Source organism: Dermacentor andersoni, chromosome 1, assembly GCF_023375885.2.
Source record: "Dermacentor andersoni chromosome 1, qqDerAnde1_hic_scaffold, whole genome shotgun sequence".
Lineage (NCBI taxonomy): Eukaryota > Metazoa > Arthropoda > Arachnida > Ixodida > Ixodidae > Dermacentor > Dermacentor andersoni.
In genome coordinates, this window is record NC_092814.1 from 292,577,861 (window position 1) to 292,599,468 (window position 21,608).

The following is a 21,608-nucleotide window of genomic DNA, read 5'->3' on the forward strand; positions in this document are numbered from 1 at the left end:
ACAGCTGCAGAACATTGAAATGTGCATATTGCATTGACTATGTTATTTGTATACCAATCATAGTCAAAAATAAATTGCTATGTTCATTCCCTGCTATGCTCGTTCCCTGAAACCAAGCCGACACTGGGGGTGCGTCACGGCCAGAAAGGTCCGACAGCGAAAGGGTTAAATACTCGGGCAAGGCTAGCAGGCTCCAAAATGTGCTCAAATGTGATTGCGTTGCACTAAAATTTCGTAAAATACCAGCCCATAACACTTGTGCGGGCGCCACCATTTTTGTTTATAAAAACAACCAAGCGCTGGAAGGAAACACATCATGGCCGCCAGCCTGTTTGAAGTAGTAGGCATGTTACTACTTGCATGTGACAATGGTTTTTGTGCACTTATAATAGTGCAGGGCATAATGTACGCCTCGGTGAGAAAAATGCAGCAAAAACAAAGAAATCCATGTCCAACCAATGTGGAATTGTTTATGGTGATTGAGATGGTGGTCGCAGCATGGAGTGCCATGCATCGGGGTGTGATTGAGCGATTGTCTGGGAATGCGCATCCCTTGTGGATGCCACGCCGGACGTAGACTAGTGTGAAGGCGCCGTGAACTCGATCAATTGCCTTTGGGTATACGAGATACTATCACTTTCGTGCTTGGCACCAGAGGTGTCGGCGCCTTTGGGTGACAGCGTGCGCTGCAGGAATGCTGATGAATGCGTGGAGCACTGTTGCTCTGTATCCGGTGCCGAGTTACGCAAAATCTCGCAAAATTGATTGTATCTCCGAAAGCAACTGGCCGAGAATACTGCTCCACAACAGGGCTGCCACTGCCAATCGACACATGCGGTGCACTTTGTACTGTGAGTACTGCGATTCTATATCCTCGAGCAAGCTTGCCAAAGTAGGCTAACGGAATTTTTACAGCAAAGTTTCTTTCTGCGACGCATTACTTATCTGTGCTGTCTCATTTTGTACGAGCAAAATTCTTGCGAAAGCAAATTGCAAGGTTCAACTGTATTGTAGAAGAGTCATTTACTAATAAAGCTTGGATCATTTGTCTCTTTAGTGTACCTCAATTTCTATGAGTGTTGCAATAAGGTGCTGTCCAACTCTCATTCACGTTTAGGCAGCAATGGTCCTTCATAAGAAACAGAGTTGTCATCGTGATGATGCAGTAGTGATTTCTTCAGCTTTCTGCATCAGCTTACTGGTGCTTAGAAAGCCGAGGAGTGTTGCACTGCTGTGAGAGAATAGATGTGAACTGACTGAAACAATTACACAAAGAAACTAACACGTCAAGGCTTGCCTGAAATGTCCATGTGGGGTTGAAGAGCTGCACACAATATATGCATGAAGAGGCAGTTGAAGGGGTGTGGCTGATGAGGTACTGGCACACTGTATGGAAAGGGGGGGGTGTTGATATAGATAACACAAAGGTTTTCTAAGGTGTGTGCTTGAGGTGCTCATTGAAGAGTGAGTTGCTTGGGGTACTAAAGTTGACACATGGTTGGATGACTGTCACCTTTTGAGTAAATATTATGTTGAACCTGTGGGGTTCTCACCCGTGCTCTTGGGACAAAAGAACGACAACACAGTAGTGCAAACAATCACAAAGGCATTTATTGCACCTTTCATAGACTAATGGCTGCTAGCCGAGTTGCTATCCACAAAACCTGCCAATGGGTGCGCGACAAATCTCGTAAGTCCGACTCACCGCGACCGGATAACAATTGAATATGCTCGCCCCATGCTGGACAACAGCGCCTGGTCGTTCGCGCATACGGTCACGCAAATGGTGGCACGTTCGAACGATTGTGGTCACGCATTCCGGGGTAGGCCTCGCGAGATGGTCTTGCAGAAGCATGGATCGGTGCATGCGCAGAAAGTCCGCGCCACTTGCCCACCCCGAGCCAAAGAGGAAGAGCCTTCTCCTTCTTGCACCCAAGTAACCCTGCCGTTAGGTGGCGTTAGCAGAGCAACACTCACGCCATCTCTCGTACTACCCTGCAAGCATACCGACCGCCGCAGTAAAGCCACGCGACAAAGCCGGATTACAGGAGACGGGAGCTACGTGAGAAAACAACATATCAGGGGACGTGTTAGTCGTGCATCCCCACAAACTGCGAGGCTGTGTAAAAGGCTGTTAAGTTTTTCCTGCTGCTGGTGGGAGCTACAAAATTTCGCTTAAAGGGGCCCTGTAAACTTCTTTATTGAAGTGGAGAAATGCACTTAAAGTTAAAACAGGCTATTTGAGAAATACTTTGCTGCAAAGAGTACTTCAATGTGTTCAGCAGAAGCGAAGTTATGGGCAATATCTTGCACTACGCAGTACTTCTACTCCTTTAAGGCTATGGAGGAGCGGGGCGTGCCCACAAAAGTCCACCTGCTGAACGTCACAGTGGCGCGCAGTTCAAATTTGATTTTGAAAGTTAACGTAGACTCCACTACAGTAAAACCTTGTTAATTCGGATTTCATGGGACTGCAAAAAATGTTCTAATTAACCGAATGTCGAATTATTGAGGCTATCAAGAAAACACCCCGCAGGGGCGTCTGCGCAAGCAGGCGTTTGGTGCGTTGCGACACCACGTACCCGAGCACACGAGGGTTGGACCCTCCCGCGTGTAGCCGTGCGCGGCTTAGCCGTGTCCGGGGAAAAGGGGATCCTGGGGGTTGAGCCAATGCCGGGTGTTTGGACCTTTACGGCCCCTCGGCGGCGGCAACACACCCCTTTGGCCTCGGCTTCACGTAGACGGCACCCCCGGACTGACCCACCCGGGGGAAATCGGTAGTTGCCTTTTCCTGTCTCTCTCTCCCTCCAATCTTCGTCTTTCTCTTACTTTTCGTCTTTCCTGTCTCCTCCTAGCTTCCGCTTACTTCCAATTTTTCCAGGCAGCAAGGGTTAACCTTGTGTGAATAGCCAACCTAGGTTATTTCATATTTGGTTATAGTGGTAATGTACAGCTGGCGCTTGCAGGCCGTGTCTCACACGCCCTGCAGCGCCCCCTTGTAGGACTCCACGGTGGGTGGCTGGCATTACTGCCGAAATTACAATCTCCTATGGCTACTTCCTTTCCCCTACTACCTGATCGCTCCCTGAAGAGGGGGCGCACCGATGATGTCTTAGAATTTTTCGCCCGTCAAAAAGAAACTTTTCCACGCTTCCACGTAGTCCACTCCGAAACACCAAACAAACCCGTACGAACAATCTCACCATTTCTCGTGTCTAAGTCTCTCACCCAAGTTTTTGGTACAGGTTACAAAGCATCCAGAATGGCAAGCGGTGATCTCCTCTTGGAGCTCCGAAACAAGAAGCAATATGAGAACCTACCGAACCTAGTATCATTTGGCGACGCCAAAGTGACAGTAACTCCGCATCGTACTATGAATACCACCCGTGGCGTAGTCTCCGATGATGATCTCTTGGAGCTGACTGAGGCTGAGCTCTTGGAGGGCTTCAGTGAGCAGAACGTCGTCAACGTTAAGCGAATTAAGATGAGGCGTGACAACAAGGAAATACAGACCAAACATCTGATACTAACTTTTGGCACAAGTGTCCTGCCCGAGTCCATCGAGGCCGGGTATATCAAGCTCCGTGTTCGGCCATATATCCCTAATCCCCTGCGTTGCTTCAAATGTCAGCGTTTCGGTCACAGCTCTCAGAGCTGCCGAGGCCGCCAAACCTGCGCTAAATGCAGTGCTAATGAGCACACTTCTGAATCTTGTGAAAACTCTCTCCGCTGCGTAAACTGTGAAGGCGAGCACGCTGCATACTCGCGGTCGTGCCCATCTTGGAAGAAAGAGAAGGAAATTGTAACAGTTAAAGTAAAAGAAAACATAAGTTTCAAGGAGGCACGCAGGCGGGTATCGTACCTGCCCAAGAAAACCTTTGCCGATGTGGCGCGTCAGGGGGCAGCGTCACAACGGCCTCCGGCGGCTGTCCGACCCACAGGCAGTGAGTCGGCAGTTACGCCATCTGCCCCCGCGGCGGTTGCAGCTAGCGCTGCTCCGTCGACGCAGAATGAGGGACCACCGACCCCGAAGGTGGCCGCCGCCGAGGCTGTCCCAACCTCCCCGGCCCCTTCCAGCGCTGGCAACAGCCGGCGCAGCCAGATCCCTCAGGGAGCCCCATCGACCTCCGGGCTGGTGGGCGCAGGGGTCTTGCCCTCCAAGGCGGGACTCTCTCGGGAAACATCTCGCTCGCAAGAGCACGTGTCCGGCGCCTCACAAGAGGCAATGGACACTACACCCATCCTCAAGGCGCACCAAGCGCCTAAGGAGCGTCGAGGTTCTCTCGAATGCTTCAAAAAGAGTAAAACCCCGGTTACAGGGCCTCGAAAGAGCTCTGGAACCTAAGCTCTGAAATCTCTGTAATTAATACATCTGTTTCCGTATACACAGCACTTATTTACTACCAATATGGATACCCCAATAATTCAATGGAACGTCAGAGGACTTCTCAGGAACCTTGATGACGTGCAAGAGCTTATCCAAAAACACAATCCAAAAGTGCTGTGTCTACAGGAAACACACTTAAAACCACAACACACAAACTTTCTCCGACCGTATGTCACGTTTCGCAAAGATCGCGATGATGCTGTCGTATCATCAGGCGGTGTTGCCATTTTGGTTCATAAAAATATTTCCTGTCAGCGTTTACAGCTACAAACGCCCCTTGAAGCAGTGGCGGTTCGAGCTGTTCTTTTAAATAAACTCGTCACCATTTGCTCGCTTTATGTACCCCCACACTTCAAATTAAACAAGCATGAATTTCAGTCATTTATAGACGAATTGCCAGAACCTTATCTTGTTCTTGGCGATTTCAATGCGCACAGCTCCCTGTGGGGCGACTCTCGTACAGACGCGCGAGGTCGTCTTGTTGAACAGCTCCTCTTTTCTTCCGGTGCGTGCTTGCTGAATAAAAAGGAACCCACATATTACTCTCTAGCAAACAGAACATTTTCTTCAATAGATCTTACTATAGTTTCCCCGTCTATACTGCTCGAACTTGAATGGGAAGTTACGAAGAATCCTTACGGGAGCGATCACTTTCCCATACTGATAAGAACATCAAAAGAAAACGAATATTCTCCGCAAGCTCCTAGGTGGAAGATAGACACAGCCGACTGGGAGAAATTTCGAACTCTCACTAACATCTCATGGGCCGACATGTCTTCTCTAGAAATTGATGCTGCTGTAGAGTATCTCACATCATTCATAATAGATGCCGCATCAAAATGCATATCCGAAGCGAGTGGTCTGGCATGCAAACGACGTGTACCGTGGTGGAACAGCGAATGTAGGATCGCCCGTAAGAATCAGAACAAGGCGTGGGGGTTGCTACGCGCTTCTCCCACTGCAGAGAATCTTATCAACTTTAAAAAAATAAAGTCCCAAGGCAGGCGAACCCGCCGACAGGCCAGAAGAGAAAGCTGGCACAAGTTTTTATCGAGCATTAACTCGTTTAGGGATGAGGCCAAAGCCTGGAACAGAGTTAATAGGATTAGAGGGCGGCAAACACATTCACTCCCCCTGGTAAACACACAGGGCGATACACTACAAGACCAGGCAGACTCACTTGGGGAGCATTTCGAGAACGTGTCAAGCTCAACAAATTATTCACAATCGTTTCTCAAACACAAACAAATAGAAGAATGTAAGCCTCTAATCAGAAAATGTCGTCAGAACGAACCATACAACCGTCCTTTTAGTATTGCAGAGTTGAGAGCTGCCTTGAACGCATGCAAGAGCTCTGCGCCAGGACCGGATAGAATAATGTATGAAATGATTAAAAACGTACACAGTGACACGCAAGTTACAATACTTGCACTATTTAACACTATTTGGGCTGTGGGGTACCTTCCGACCGCATGGAAACAAGCCATTGTTGTCCCTGCTTTGAAACAGGGCAAAGATCCTTCCTTAGTGGCAAGTTACCGCCCGATAGCCCTCACAAGCTGCCTTTGTAAGGTATTTGAAAAGATGATTAATCGACGACTAATTCACTTCCTTGAACTGAAGAAAGCGCTAGATCCCTGTCAGTGTGGCTTTAGAGAAGGGCGGTCCACAACCGATCATCTTGTACGCATTGAAGGATATATTCGCGACGCTTTCATCCACAAACAGTTTTTCCTATCGGTATTTCTGGATATGGAGAAGGCTTACGACACAACGTGGCGGTACAGAATCTTACGAGACTTGTCGAGAATGGGAATCCATGGCAATATGCTAAAACTGATAGAAAGTTACCTGTCCAACCGTACCTTCCGCGTGAAAGTCGGGAATGTACTATCACGTCCATTTATACAGGAGACTGGTGTACCCCAGGGAGGTGTCCTCAGCTGCACGCTCTTTATAGTTAAAATGAACACACTCCGCGCTTCATTACCACCAGCTATATTTTATTCCGTGTACGTAGATGACATACAAATAGGTTTTAAATCATGTAACCTTGCAGTGTGCGAAAGACAAGTACAGCAGAGTTTGAACAAGATATCAAAGTGGGCAGACGAAAATGGATTTAATGTCAACCCCCACAAAAGTTCATGTGTTCTCTTTACAAGAAAGAGAGGCCTGGTTCCAGACCCGTGCATGGCGCTGGGTGGACAACAAATACCTGTCAACAAAGAACAGAAATTTCTAGGTGTAATACTTGACTCTAAGCTTACTTTCATCTCGCACATAAAATATGTCAAAACTAAATGTCTAAAAACTATGAACTTACTAAAGACGCTATCACACACAACATGGGGTAGCGACAGGAAATGTATAATAAATATTTATAAGAGCCTTATTCAATCTCGGTTAGACTATGGCGCCATAGTGTACAGCTCTGCCGCCCCGAGTGCACTAAAAATGCTGGATCCCATCCACCACCTGGGTATCCGTCTGGCCACAGGCGCATTCAGAACTAGCCCCATTCAAAGCTTGTATGTAGAATCGAATCAGTGGCCACTCCATCTGCAAAGATCTTACATCAGCTGCACATACTTCCTTAAAGTGCACTCCAATAATGAACATCCATGTTTCAACACTGTTAACGATATGACCTGCACTACACTTTTCCATAATCGCCCCTCTGTAAGAAAGCCTTTCTCGCTTCGAGTGAGGGAGCTTAGTGATGAGATACATGTCCCACTCCTCGAGCTTCGCCTAATGCATCCAACCAAGGTGTTACCACCTTGGGAGTGGCAGCTGATTGAATGTGACATATCCTTTTTAGAAGTAACAAAACACGCACCAGAGATAGAAATCCGAATGCATTTTCTTGAACTCCAGCACAAGCACTCCTGCGCAGAGTTCTACACAGACGCTTCGAAGTCAAATGCCGGGGTGTCTTATGCTGCCTTCGGCCCATCCTTCTCAGAATCTGGTGTACTGCATCCGAAAACAAGTATCTTTACGGCCGAGGCCTACGCAGTACTGTCTTCTGTAAATCACATAAGAAAATCGAAACTTGAAAAATCAGCGATATATACGGACTCCCTAAGCGTCGTGAAGGCCTTGATGTCACCCTATAGACACCAAAATCCAGTACTTAATAAACTATATTCCGTCTTGTGTAAAGCGTACATATCTAACCAGCATATCATTATATGCTGGGTGCCTGGCCATAGGAGCATCGAGGGCAACGTACTGGCGGACGAGATGGCTACGTCCATAGCATCGCAAGCCGTTAACCCTACCGCTGAGGTGCCTGTCACAGATCTGAGGCCTTTCTTGCGAAGGCGGCTGCGTGCCCACTGGCAACGCATGTGGGACGCGGAAAAAGATAATAAGCTCCACCTAATAAAGCCACAGTTAGGACTCTGGCCTTCCGTAACAAAATCACGCCGGACAGATGTCCTATTCTGTCGTCTAAGAATAGGACACACATTTGGCACACATAACTTTTTACTCACCGGAAACGAGCCTCCAACCTGTGGTAGATGCGGGGAGAGGCTGACCGTCCTCCACGTCCTTCTGGAGTGTCGGGCAGCCGAATCTGAAAGAAAGAAACATTTTCCCTTAGCATACCGCCAGCACATCCCCCTTCATCCAGTAATGTTACTCGGCCCAGAACCGCTGTTTGACTCCAGCGCAGTCCTGGGCTTCCTGAAAGATGTTGTCTTGCATGTTCTTAGCCCCACATGTTCGTAGCGGGTCCTCTCTTCAGAGGATACCGCTGTGATAGCAATTTCGTGTAGCACGCGCCTCTAGGCCCTTGTGTTTCAAGGGCTCTGGCGAGGCAGCAGTGCTCCAAGTAATTTTACTATCTTATACATTTTCCATTTTGCATCATTCTCCTACGATGGATTTTAATGGTCATGGTTTTCTTCATAAATCATCGCCATAATTTTATAGCACGTAGATTTTACGCAGTTTACAGCGACTATTTTTAGGCCACTTTACAGCCAAGTCACATCTTCCATAATAAATCAACATTAACACTTGTCATGGCGCTCTTTGGCCAAACCTGGCCCTTGCGCCACTAAACACAACACATCATCATCATCAAGAAAACAATAAACTCCTTACTACGTCAACACGCTTTTATTTACTGATTGTGGTGGTACATCCTGTTCATATATTACACAAAAGCAGAGAGGAAGCTGCAATTCTCGTTATTTTGTAAATTGTTAACGCTCGTAGCGGTGAAAGCCTTGCGACTTCTTCCACAGTGCAGCCGTGGTGTGACTCATCTGAGACACGCTCTTCACTACCACGCACACATCCTGATTATTTTATTGCCAGGGGTGCGATCGGGGATCGTTGTTTAGAGTCACTGTAAACAATTTCAGAGTACTGCAAATGTACGCAGCATGCTGGCAACAGTGGGTGGCGGCGGCCATATCGCTTCCAGACAGCCAATGCGCTGCCAACGTGCATTGAGTAGGAGACTGATTTCCCCTCTGAATTTTGTGTTCCATTTGGTGAAACTGGATTATTTTTGCGCGTTTCTTCAAGTGGATATCGCAAGTAACACCGAGATATAGGTGGTAATGGACGTACTGTGTGGAAAGCGACGGAACTGCATAAAATGTGCGGTGACGGTTTCGATGCTCGTGAACTCTCCGTGTCACTTCATGGAAGTTCTATGTGCAGGGAGCTGCAAACTACTTGCATGCGCTCAATGAATTCGCTTAAAATGTTTACTTGCCGAATGGGCCTTGATGTTGTGCTTGTGCTAAAGAGTGCAGCTTGACGCCGTATGCAACATGTAGTTGGTGTTCAGTTTCAAAGTACACAAGCAAGCAAATGTAGATATTGCTTACTGCTGGGCTGATTGACTTGTATAATTGGAGCAAAGTGTACGCAATAATTTTTATGTTGATTTCTAAAGTTGCCCTTTACGTATCGGGGATAAAACGCCAGTAGCCGCAGCATGCCGACAACTTCGTGTGTTGCGGCTACTAGCGTATTTGTGAATGTGTGCCTGTGATGTTCTCATTGATTTGTCAAATAAGCCCTCTGAACACAATGCTCCACGTTATAATATTAACAGCTCTTCATTCACGTGAGATGCAAGCTTGTTTTCTTATACGGGCATAAAAATGTGTATACGAATGTGCTTTTTATAAAATATTCTTGTACCTTTACTTCAAGATTATAGTGCGCTTACTTCCAGAACATTTAGTGTGTTCTGGAATGTTGTTTTTTGTTCTTGACGTTGCCAGTACTTAACAGTGCTATGGTTCTTATCAAAGCCTGCCTATCTTTTTCAATCGTACTCCTTTTATTGCAGACCTTTTACCGTATTTACTCGCCTAATGATCAAACTTTTTTGTCAGAAAAATTGACGCAATATCGGGTGCGATCATTACGTGGGTTAAATTTCCTGCGAAAAGAAAAATTTTTTTTTTCGTGCCACGTTTGCTGCGGGACATCAAAACAAATATGGCGGCCGGCGGAGCAAGCCGGATGCGCCGAACGCGATTTTTTTTCTTCTCGTAAGTACATTACGTGCATTGAAACAGTTTCTTCCGTATCAGTAATGAATAATATCGTTAATATCGGCAAGCTTGCGGCAATAACATAGCCATGTCCACTTTGAGGGGACAGAAACAGATGGGTGCGCTTAGTTGCCACTGACATAGAAACACATGGCCGGCATGCTGCCGAAACTGCGGTATCTGTCTTCACTACTATCCTATTACGGCACGTTTCCGCTAAGGGTGGGTGAATATCTTAGCTGCATCGGTGTATGAATAGGGTACACTTTTAACATATCAGTGTAAATGTGGCTACTATCGTTGGTGGCCACTATCGTTGCCGCTCGCGATTTGTTGCGTGCCCACAAGTGCAGATGAGAAGAATCGAAAGGTGCCTTTTTTGTTGTTGTTGTTGACCACAACCATTATAAAGCCTACACATAATAAAGGCAAGTTTGGTTGCAGCTTTTTCTTAGTCATGGAAGTGCGTAAAGTGATGAAAGTACTGAAATGAGGCATCTACTTAATGTTTGGTGCGTTCAGACCGCTTGGTTTGTCTTGAAGAGTCGTTCGCGTAGCATTCGACAGATGGTAAGTGCGATCATTATTAGCTAGACTTGGCACACAACATATCGCTGCGGCAAGTTCGGGGTGCGATCATTACACGGGAAATAAGAAAAATTGAATTTTGACAACAAAATTCAGGGGTGCGATCATTACGCGAGTGCGATCATTATGTGAGTAAATACGGTAATTGAATCGGGTCATTAAGACGAGAAAGTATATTTTAGAAAGAAGTCTCTGACTTGCTTTGTGTTGTCAGCAGAATTGGCACCTTAAGAAAAGCATGCAATCACAAAGTAAGATATGGAGGCAAAGAACAGACATTTATTTCACAACAGTAACATACAGCACTGGAGAAAGTCTTTATTGCAACACGAAGTTTTCACACAACAGAAGGCATTTGACTGTAAAAACAACAATCTATCTCGACGGCTGTGTTTAACATTACAACTACAGAGTTAATTGTGGGCATACAAGGGAAACCTCAGCCCAGAGTCAATGGTTTGACAAAGGGATCTTTGTCAGGTTCTCCTTGGCTCCCTGTTCCCTGTGTGTCACCTGAACCTTCTGTGTTAGCAGGTCGACGGTTGCTTGCAGTGAGTATCAGAGTCATTGTTTACGCACAACACATTTTTGCTCATGCTGAAAGTTTATTGCTAGTGAACCAAATATAAAGGGAAAAAACTCACGCATGCGCAACCCAACAAAATTAAAAAAAAAAAACTCCCAAGAACTGCAAGCCATAATAATGGCCCACCATAAACAATGTAGCGAGTTCAATCCATGTATGCATCCAGGAAGTGTATTTCTTTGGTGGTTAGTGCTATTGATGCCTCGGTTGTGCATTTGTAGTCCTTTTTCTAAATCTAGCATACCTCCGCTGCCTGGCACGCTTTCTCATCCTTGTTCCTCCGAAGAACATGCGTAGAATAAAAGATAGTCTGTTCTGTGTACTATGCAGACAAAAAGCCGTGGAGCACGCAAAGTAACGTTTAACATCATCAACTCACCACTCTCATGTTAGACTAAACGTTAAGAAATTAAGCTTTTGCCATCAACATCACTGTTGATTATCGTCAATGAAAGCAACCAGCACAAAAGGCTTTGCTTCCATCGATTTCCACAGTGCGTGGGATTGGCATAATTTTTTTTGAAGATAATTGATTCGCTGTGTATTTCGCTAACCCCTAGCTTCTCTTTTCCGTTTGAAGGTGAACAGTACTCCTTACTAATCAAACTGGATTAAGTCAGTCTTTTTATTTTTTAACATGATTAATAGAGAGACAGCATCGGGCAACATTGTCCCAGCCTGTCTTGACATAAAACAAAGTTCTGTGTCATTCGGGTAATTTTGTAAAGGCACTCACGGGAAACCTGAAAAACCGGGAATTTGGAAATGTCAACTTGGTAGACACTCTGAACTACTATTTGCTGCAACCATTGCGGACAAAACTGTGGCTGCAGCTGATGCGATCATGGATGGCGACCTTGCGGTTCTGAAGGCATGGGGCTGGTGCACGCACTGAGTCCAAACGAAACTACCGTTTGCTGCGACTTCAGACGATACCGCCGTCGCTGTCAATGTGATCATGGATGGCGACTATGAAGTTACGAAGGCACGCTGCAGACGCACATACCGAGCCAAAACGAAACTACTGTTTGCCTCAGCCGCTGCGGACGAAACCGCGGCCGCCATTGACACAGTTGGGGATGGAGACTACACAATCATGAAGCCACGTGGCCAACGCGGTTATGAAACATATGCAAGTATACGAAAAAATAAAGGCTTACAAGGCACGAAGCATTCTGGTGTGGCTGTCATTCACGTGAGAGTTCCACTGATGACTATGACAATGCAAACTCCGCCGCTTCATTTTGGTGGACGCTAATGCAGTTATTGCTCCTTTGCATCGCACATTTGCGGTGCTCCGCGCTCGCCAAGCTCGGAGAGTTGTCTGAATGAGATTATGTGCTCCCATATACGTCAGAATTAATGAGTTTCATTGCATTAAAGGGAGACTAAAGCAAAACAATAAATCAGTTTAGACTGATAAAGCATTGTTTTATAACTCTGCAGGCGGTCATTTCAAAATAATAATGTGAATATTACGTGAGAAAAATGGTCAAAGTATCAGTACTTGAATTTCGTGCCGAAACCCCGATGCCAGTGCGTCAGTGTGATGTCGGGGATTCTAAAGTATGTTTTCGTATTTAGCTCAGTAAAGGTTCCCCAAACTTGCCATGTTTAATATTTGGTTCCTTTAGAACACATTGCAGACAATACGTACCACTAAATAAGTAGGTAGGCCCTAGAAGACGTTATCAGAATCCATGACGTCACAGCAGCCTAGTGCAGGGAACTTCAAGGAGGCGTCACCACCTGTATTTCGCTTTTGCGCTTTTTCTTGCTTACTAAGCGTGTTATCGTGGTAAGAATGGTGTTTTCGGTGTTGTAGAAGGGTAATTTAATGATGCATAAGAAATCATTTTTCCATTTAGTGTACCTTTAAATACATACGCCTGCCCTGACCAAAGGACGAGTCCGAATTATATGATTTTCTGAATTAACAGGGGTCGAATTAATGAGGTTTTACGGTGCCGATTTTGACACCTATGACGTGCCAAAGGTAAACCAGACGTGGCCGTCTTCAGCGAGCCCCAGTGCATTTAGCCAGCGGAGTCGTCGCGGTATCTACGGTACGTAGCAGACGCAGCTGCATGCAACTGTAGTGCATATGCGCAGCGTTTGCTTTGTGCAGAATGGGGCTTGAGTGCATGCTTGTGCTCATGTGCTCCAGTCTGACTGTGCTATGCAGTGCGGACTGGCTTTGTCCTTCACCAGTTTGACCGATGAATAGTAGTCTGCCAAGGCATCTAACCAGGGGCGGCCAGGAGTGAGCGCGTGCTGGCAAGCGTGTATCTATGCTAACCTTAAAGGCCCCCTCACCAGGCTCTATAGCAAATTTTGGTTGTACACTGCAAGTTATTACGTGTCCTCTAGGGAGCGTTCTGCTGCGAAATTTTTTCAAGTCGACTCATTAATAGCCGAGATAGAAATATTTCAGCACCGCGAACCCACGATTTCAGCAGGCAGGCTCCACTGCATAGCGAGAAGCCCTGTCCACTCGCCCCGTCTAGCCTTTGCAAGTGAAATTCCTTCCCTGCGTTCTCCCATGCTGGACCTTGAGGATCGATTGCATGACACATACGTCACGGGCCCCACCCTCACTTTTTTTCTCCTTGCTTTTTTTTTCCGGTGATGCGCACTTCCACTGGCGGCATTGCGTGCGAGCTGTTATCGTTTTGTGCAGCGGCGCTGTGCACAAGCACACATGACTAGTGGTACAATTCAGTGCTACACGAATGCTGAGGCATAACAAGCGGATTGCAGAGCGTGATCACGCGCTGGAACACAGTAGAACATGAAATAGTGAAATGGCATGTGCACATGACCACATGACTGGGAACAAGTAGACGAAGCGGAAGTACATCTCTCTTGCTTCGGTGCGAAGTAAAGCAAAAAACATGCAGACATTCCATTTGTGTGTTTTATTATTTCTCTAAACTTCAATTCGTCAATTCAAGCAACAGATCACACAAATAACAGATAGTGCCTTGAATAATTCTTGAAGTCGCGTGGCACCACGAGTGACATCACACTGCGGATTCGAGTACGTAGGCGCAGGGACACGATACGTCATCCTCTGGCTTGGAGCTCGGCGGCCGCGAGAAGGAAAAACGGCGTTCAGTTTGAAATTTCAGATCTCTCCGCGGCGTGTAACAATGTAATACTTTGCAGATACAATCGTTATCACGCAATGTATGCTCTGCGCTTGTCAGCTCAAAATGGCCACACCTGATGAGGGGCCCTTTAAGGGGGAGGAGGGGGTGAGAAATAATTTTTTTTTGTTTTTTGGCAGAAAGGGCTGAAATCTGGCACACACTGCCCATTGCAATAAAGAGCAAGTCTAAAATTTCATCAAGATATCTTCGTCAGTATTTGTTATTAGAATTTATAACTTTCTTGCATGTTGAAAGCCTGGCACAATAACACAACATATTAGGGAACTGGGAATACTTTGCATGGTTGCTGAAAGGTCTAATCTACTGAAGACATTGTTAGATTTTTTTTTGTGCTTTAATAATTTTGCTCAACATGTAACAGTGCTTCACTGCATAGAGCCATGTAAACGAAAGAGACATTTCAAGACTCGATGTACAGCACAGCTTCTGGGTCATAGCAAAACAAACTGGATCAAAATCGGTCCAGCCATTGTTATGCTATGCTTTCCACGAGTGAGGTGACCAGCAACAACAACACAAGAAGAAAAAGAAAACTGGCTGCAAAGTTTTTAAAGCAGTGCAGATTTATTACGTACGAGCGCTGTAATATTCGACATCATAGCTGTTAGGCATCTTCTTGCACCTTTGTCTCATTTAGTGGGCTCTGAAAATTAGTTCTTGGCCTTGCTGGGCCATGAAATTGAACTTCCATTCAGTTGCGAACACTGCGCGAAAGGAATTGCGAATGCTGCATGCTTGCGCTTATCCGTCGCCGCTGACATGAAACGCGGCTTGAGGTGCGTCTGAATAGTGCGACGTTTGGGCGACAATTCGTCTGGTGAATCTTCGGTTATCACACTGTAGCTCGTCGGGGGTTGGGGCTCACTTGCAGGCTGCGTGACTGTGTCGCATGATGCATCAGAAACAGAGTGCACAGTCTTTGCCGGCAATGGTGACGTTCGACCAGTGTTGCCTCCAACGATGTGATCTCTGCTACTGATTTGCGCAGCTGTACACCGAAGCACGGGAGCCTCCCCTCCGTTGGTGCGTCTTGCTTATCGGTGTCGATGGCACAGGGTGATTGTCGGCTTCGTTGCTGGAGTCACGCGGTGCAAGATGACACGGCATATTATCCCCATGTTCAGTTGGGTGCTCTGCTTCTCCCACTAATTGCTGTATTTTTCTTGCTGTAGGAGGCTTGTGCTTTCATTTTCCAAGCCTTGCTTCTTTGCAAAATTTCTTCGCAAGCAAGTGATGCTCCATCACTAATCTGGAAGCTTTCAAAAATCCAAATTCTGTGTGTTAAGTGAAGACGCAGTGTTTCCAGATGGCACAGAGTTACGTAGCCAGAACGGATGGATATTGTAGCCCAAATGTAGCCACCCGTGCAGTCGGGCTTCGGTAGCTTGTAGCCCTAATGTAGCCATAATTTATGCTAGCGTAAAATGGGAAAAAAAGGGAAAGAAGGGAATGGGAAATAAGGCATGGAAACAAACTAGTAATGTTTTTTTTATTTGCAAGTATAATGTGAGCATCAAATACACGGCCAAACCATCTGTTTGATTAGGCTAGCAGACAGCAGAGAAAGTAAAAAATACCACATATGCATGCATCAGCACACGCCCTAGCAAAGGGATTCACTACAACAGGTAAAACACGTAGAAAAAATGTCAGAAGCAAATCATTCACCATGGTTTCTTGGTGGCTATGGTAAAAAATTATTTAAAGCTCTACAATAGTGTCTCTTCAATCACACTTTGAAGCTTAGGGATCAGAAACCCCATCAATTATCACGTATGTAAACATCCAATATAAGACCAAACAGTACATAAAAAGGTAAAAGATATCGCATAATTCAGTTCTGGCCAAGTGAGTTGACTAATGAGAGATAAGCAAAAACAATATTTGGTTTTAAGAACTGATTCAAGTGCACCGAAAACGTGGAGAAATAAAGGCACGCATGCACACATAGGTGCAACTTCAATAGAAGTTACGCCTTTTTGTGTGTGTATGTGTGTGTACCTTTATTTGTCCATGTTTTTCGAAGCTGCACATGCGCGCGTGCGTGCACCTTTATTCATCCATCTTTTCTGTGCGTTTGAACCAGTTCTTAAAAATGGAATACCAATGTGCCCAGACTACCACATTGCTAAATATTTGGTTCATTACATAAAAACACTATTAAATTTATCCAAGAAGGCAGACTTGGTTTGAAATAGTTGCAACACCCAAAGTGCTCTTTCATACCATATCACATGCAATATTTCTTCCAAAGTGCGTGTAGCCATGCAGTTTATTACGGTGGTATGTTTTTGTAACGATAACCTGGCTGAATACCCTTTCTACTGTGGCATTCGACACGGGCACGCACAGTAGTTATTGCAAAGACAACCATTGAAAAGTTAGGAAAGAGCGATTTGCCTACACTGTTAGGGCTCTCTGCAACAGCTTGCCAAAATTCATTCACATTGTCGCTTACTTCAAGAGACAGGTATGTTACCTGCACGGTCACATGCTTTGTGAGGTTGACGTGCTGCGCGGTGATTCAACAGTGGAAAATATTTTTTTTTTTAAAGTACGGAATGGCGTGGCACGAATGCAGCTTGAAACACATTCTTTTACAATTCTTGACTTACATAATGATATAACCAGAAAATAGCCCCATAGCCAACTCATCTAAAACACAGCAAAATAAAAATTTGTTGTCCAATTTGGCTCCAAATAGCCCGATCTGGTAACACTGCTGAAAGATGCCGGCGTGGTTTGCGAAGCAGACAACTCATCTAAAACACAGCAAAATAAAAATTTAAGTTGTCCAATTTGGCTCCAAATAACCCGATCTGGTAACACTGCTGAAAGATGCCGGCGTGGTTTGCGAAGCAGACAACTGCGGTTGCCAGCTTGCCCACTGCTTCAGCAGCAAGCATTGGGAAGACTCCTTTCAGCACGACAGCCAATCGGAGCGCCCATATGACAACCTCCAGCAGACCTGCGCTTCTTTTGTGTTTGAGCGTTTGTTACAAGATGGCAAAGACCGAGGAATGAAGTGGAAGGGCAAAACATTGACCTTTGAATGATACCAAGAAGGCGGCGCTCGGCAAGAAAGACAAGATGTGGCTCCACAAACTGCAGTGAAATTACGCGGTTTAAAGCAGACTTCTCTGCCTGCACACTGAAAAATTAAAATTTTTCCGGAACTTTTAGTGCATTTCCAGCCAAACCATTTTGATACAGCGTAGATTAAACATTGCAGATACCGAAGTTTATGGTTTCCAAAAACCAATTTTCTTTCGCGATTTTCACGATCTGATCTCTGCGTCCATCCTTAAGTTTCACATGGCTCAAGGCTATTTGAGCATTCAAAGGTAGTTGAAATTAGCGGGACCCAACAGCTACGACGCTAGTAAGCAGCGTGGCTGAAGTGTAATTCTTTCGGGTGCGGCCAAGCGTGAGCAGATGATAGTTGGCTTCTTCCGGAGATATGCAATTATTGTCGAAATTTGAAAGCAGATTTTTGCTTACTTCAGTCTGTATTAAACTTCGTCAACAAATACACACAGTAACAGTAGGAAGAAACGCTCCGATTCAAACGCCCTTCTTGATTGATGTCAACTTTTGTGGGAATCTGCTATATTACGAAATAAAACATCCAGAAAATAAGCGAGGAGCAGGCTTCTGTTGAAAAGAGAGCGTTTGAGAGAAAGGTGACTTCGCACACCGCTTGTGAGCTCCATGCGCCACGCACGACTACAAAAGTTGGCTAAGGTGTTCACAGCAGCATATGCTCTCTGCGGACTGTTTTTTTCACCGAGCCCGAGGGGTGGTTCTGGACCCCTTTAAGTTTTGTTTTTTCTGAATTGCTTAATTTTTTTGACTGTGTGAAAAATCTTAGTGAAAAGCTGGTTGCAGTTTTCTGAAGTTGCTTAGTCAAGGAATTTTCACTGTTGAAGTCATGGAAAACCTTGCACCCTGTTTGAATGGGTGCTGTCATTAGTCGCACTGTGCATCATCTGCTCTGGTATTGTGTTGCCATGACGCCTAGCAGTTACAGGTTAATTGCCAGCGGGAAAACCTGCTGCATAATGATATGTCAAATTCCAATCAATGTCTCAAGTATTCATTGCTTTGAAAAAAAGTGTCCTCTCGCATCCACTTACAAGTGTGCGGCTGTGGCTACTTTTGTGTCTGTAGGGGCGCATCCGATGGCTGGCAGAGGTGCAGCACTTGGTCGCAGTGTTATGCACACACCACTTGGGAGGGGCATGGCAGCAGCTCTGTTGCCGCCAGGCGTGCAACAGATGCCAGCTGCTACAGCGCAGCAACCACAAGTGGTCCCGCCACAAGCTGTGCCACCACAAGCTCGAGCTGCACCACCTCAAGCTCGAGCTACACCATCGTAAGTTGTGGCACCATCAGTTTCTACGGCTGCTCAAGCGAGGTAATGTGTCTCGCCTCTATGTTGTCTAAACAGTATGGGAGATGAGGTTTGGTGCAGTCTACTTTTCTTGATTTCATGGTACGTAATTCAAAGTTTTTGCCTCACTCATATGCAGGGGCTACTTTGGGAAACCACTCGTTTCGGCATCTGCAATGCGCTATCTACACTGTACCAAAATGATTTAGCTGAAAACGCACTCTAAGTACCTGAAAAAATAATTTTGTAAGTGCGGATGTTAAGAAAGTAGCTCAAAATCGTGTAAAACACTGAAGTCTGTGTAGTCATCTCGTCTTTCCTGCCGCCGAGTGCCACCCTCCTGGTATGGTTAGGCAGCTCCAAGTTCCACTTTTCCATTCGTGTCCTCCTTGCCTGTGATAATGTCATAGGAAAAGTGCAAATGTCAGAAGTCGGGCGAGCCGGTCTGACAAAGTTCGTGATGCATGCTGCCCTCCTATTGGCTTAGTATGCCAGCATGCTGAGAGCCGCCTTGCGATTGGCTGTTGCTATGGCAACATGCCTACAGGCTGATAGTGTAGTACTGGTCTACTAGGTCTGCTGCGAAAACCTTTTGATGCTGCCGCTTCTGTGTTGATCAAACTGTTTGTATGTAGTGAATTAATGATCGTTTCAAGAAAAAAAAAGTTTGAAAGCATACCTGCGCTTCGAAACGAAAGTGAAAGCCTTCTCTGCCTTCTACGGCTAGAAAGAGTAGGCGATTATTGTAAGAATTGGACAAATAGATGACTGGATTGTGCCATACTGAACAAGAGGGGCAATGCGTCGTGCAGTCCCGTACTCCGTTGGCAGTAAAACGATAGCAAAGCAAATTGGTGCCCCATGTTGTTGAACCGTTGAATACGTATAGGGCGACATCGCATTGGTAACACATTGGAGACAACGAAATGCCACCAAGCATTGCATTGGAGGTGCTGCAACTTTCCACGGCTTCTACAAAAAAAATTCTTATTGTGCTGACGCCCCTCAGCATCTGCCGCAAGTGATATTACGCTTTGCTCTGTGGGGGCCGCCACAGCTGGGGGGGGGGAGGTATTCTCACTTTGCTTTGTAATCACTTTGTAAACGGCATTCTCGCATGGGCTGTTTAGCATTATGAGCGTTGGGAAAAGCCATTTTTATCTTGCTTCTATCACTTGAAACCTTACTGCTAGTTGCTCACTGTCGGAACTCTCCCGTAGGTGTGCAATTACAGTATTTACTTAATTCAAACGTGCCCTCGATTGTAACGTGCACGCATTTGCTGTGACCTAAAAGAAGACATATCCTTTACATTACTGCGCACCTCATTCTTTCATAAAGAAATACAACTTTCTCTCATTTGGATGAACGAAGATTTACTCCCAGTGCACAAAAGTCTCGATGAAAAAAGTCGTAGTCTCACCCGAAAGGCAAAGCATTAATTGTGACAGCAAATTAGCTATACGAAGTAAGGATAGTGCAGTCTACGCTTGTTACTACGGACCTTCGTGCAACAGACTTTCGGACATAACGGACAATGTTTCAACCTTAGTTTCAACCTTGTATTTTATTAATACAACAAAGTTCGCTTTTAATGGGCCACGCTACAATGGACTATCGGCTACAGCGGACGAAATTAGCGGCAATTTTTGTCAAAATCGGTTGTATGAAGCAGACTTTTGCCATGTTGACACGCACTGGCGACTGACTTGCGAGGGTCAGCCGACGATTGCAGCTCAATATCTTGCCATTTCTGTGCGTGAGGCGAGGGAAAGGGCGTGTTTTACTCTGGTGGCTGCTCTTAATGGTGCAGCCACGCGGGCGCCGTATCTTAAAAGTGATATGCGATATGACCAAAGTGCATGCCCGTGCGGGCCTTATTTTCAAAGGGATCTGCGATGTGACGAAAGCGTGCCCAGGGCGCGTATTTACAATTGCTAGTAGATACAGCAGGACGTGACACTTGTGGAGACGCCGGACGTTTGCGCGCATGCGTAAGTAAGGGCGGGTGCAGGAGAGGAAGTGTGGGGACTTCTGATCCTTTAATATATGACTGCCTAGGCACTATGGAGGAGTTTCTTAGCACGTGTTGTATGCGTTTGTCCCTAGGCATGCTGGCAGAAGTAGCGGGTTGCAGTAGTGCTGAACTTGGCACCGCAAGTTGGTGGCTGGACGTAATTATATTTATTCAATCATGCTTTTTGCTAATTGTAACAATGTGTCATTATTTCGCATTGTTGGTGATGCCTCCAGGATACCAAAGCTAGAACCCGGACTAGTCCATGGGTTGCGGCTCGCTGAGGCCTGCGCGTGCCAAGAGTGTATAAGATCGGCTGTCTTCTATCGCCGACAGACAATTTTTTATGCGAACACCCCCGGCACGCTTCGGCCTCCGCGGCCCCAACTTACAGGCCGCCTTTGATCCCCTTGCTACCCCTTGGGTGCCCTGGAGATCCTGCACCGCCTTCCTTTATTATAACCTCAGGTGCTCTCCTGAGGCCACTGTTTGCCGGTTACATGTGCTCTCCTGGAGCAGTGCTTGTAAAAAACTCAATCTATTGTCGCGACGAAAAAAAGTGACCAGCGATTTAGACAACACCAGTCACAACCTCGCCCCTTCAGACACAGCGATCACCAAATGGGGCGGCCGTGTCCACTGCCTCATCACACGGGCAGCCAGCGGCGGAGCGTAAACAAACTCGACCGCACTCCGAGAGGCCGGCATTTTTTAGTGGACAAACGCATACAACACGTGCTAAGAAACCTCCTTCATAGTGCCTAGTCAGAGTCGCATATTCAAGGAGCAAAGGCCCCCAGATTTTCTCTCTCGCACCCGCTCTTACTCATCGCGCCTGAGCAGAAACATCAAGTGCCGTAAGAAACCCCACGCCCCGCTGTACCTACTAGCAATTGTAAAAATGCTCCCAGGGCTGGTAGCTTCGTATGG

General features: G+C 46.1%; 1 protein-coding gene across 1 annotated transcript in view; it reads left to right on the plus strand.

Annotated features, from left to right (window-relative positions):
* The window catches only part of LOC126548564 (piwi-like protein 1), a 153,946-nt gene that overhangs the window by 25,077 nt on the left and 107,261 nt on the right, over window positions 1-21,608 (plus strand). The window contains exon 4 of the mRNA XM_050196791.3: window positions 18,439-18,643. Coding sequence (XP_050052748.1) covers window positions 18,439-18,643 — 205 coding nt within the window. The remainder of the gene's footprint in view (window positions 1-18,438; window positions 18,644-21,608) is intronic.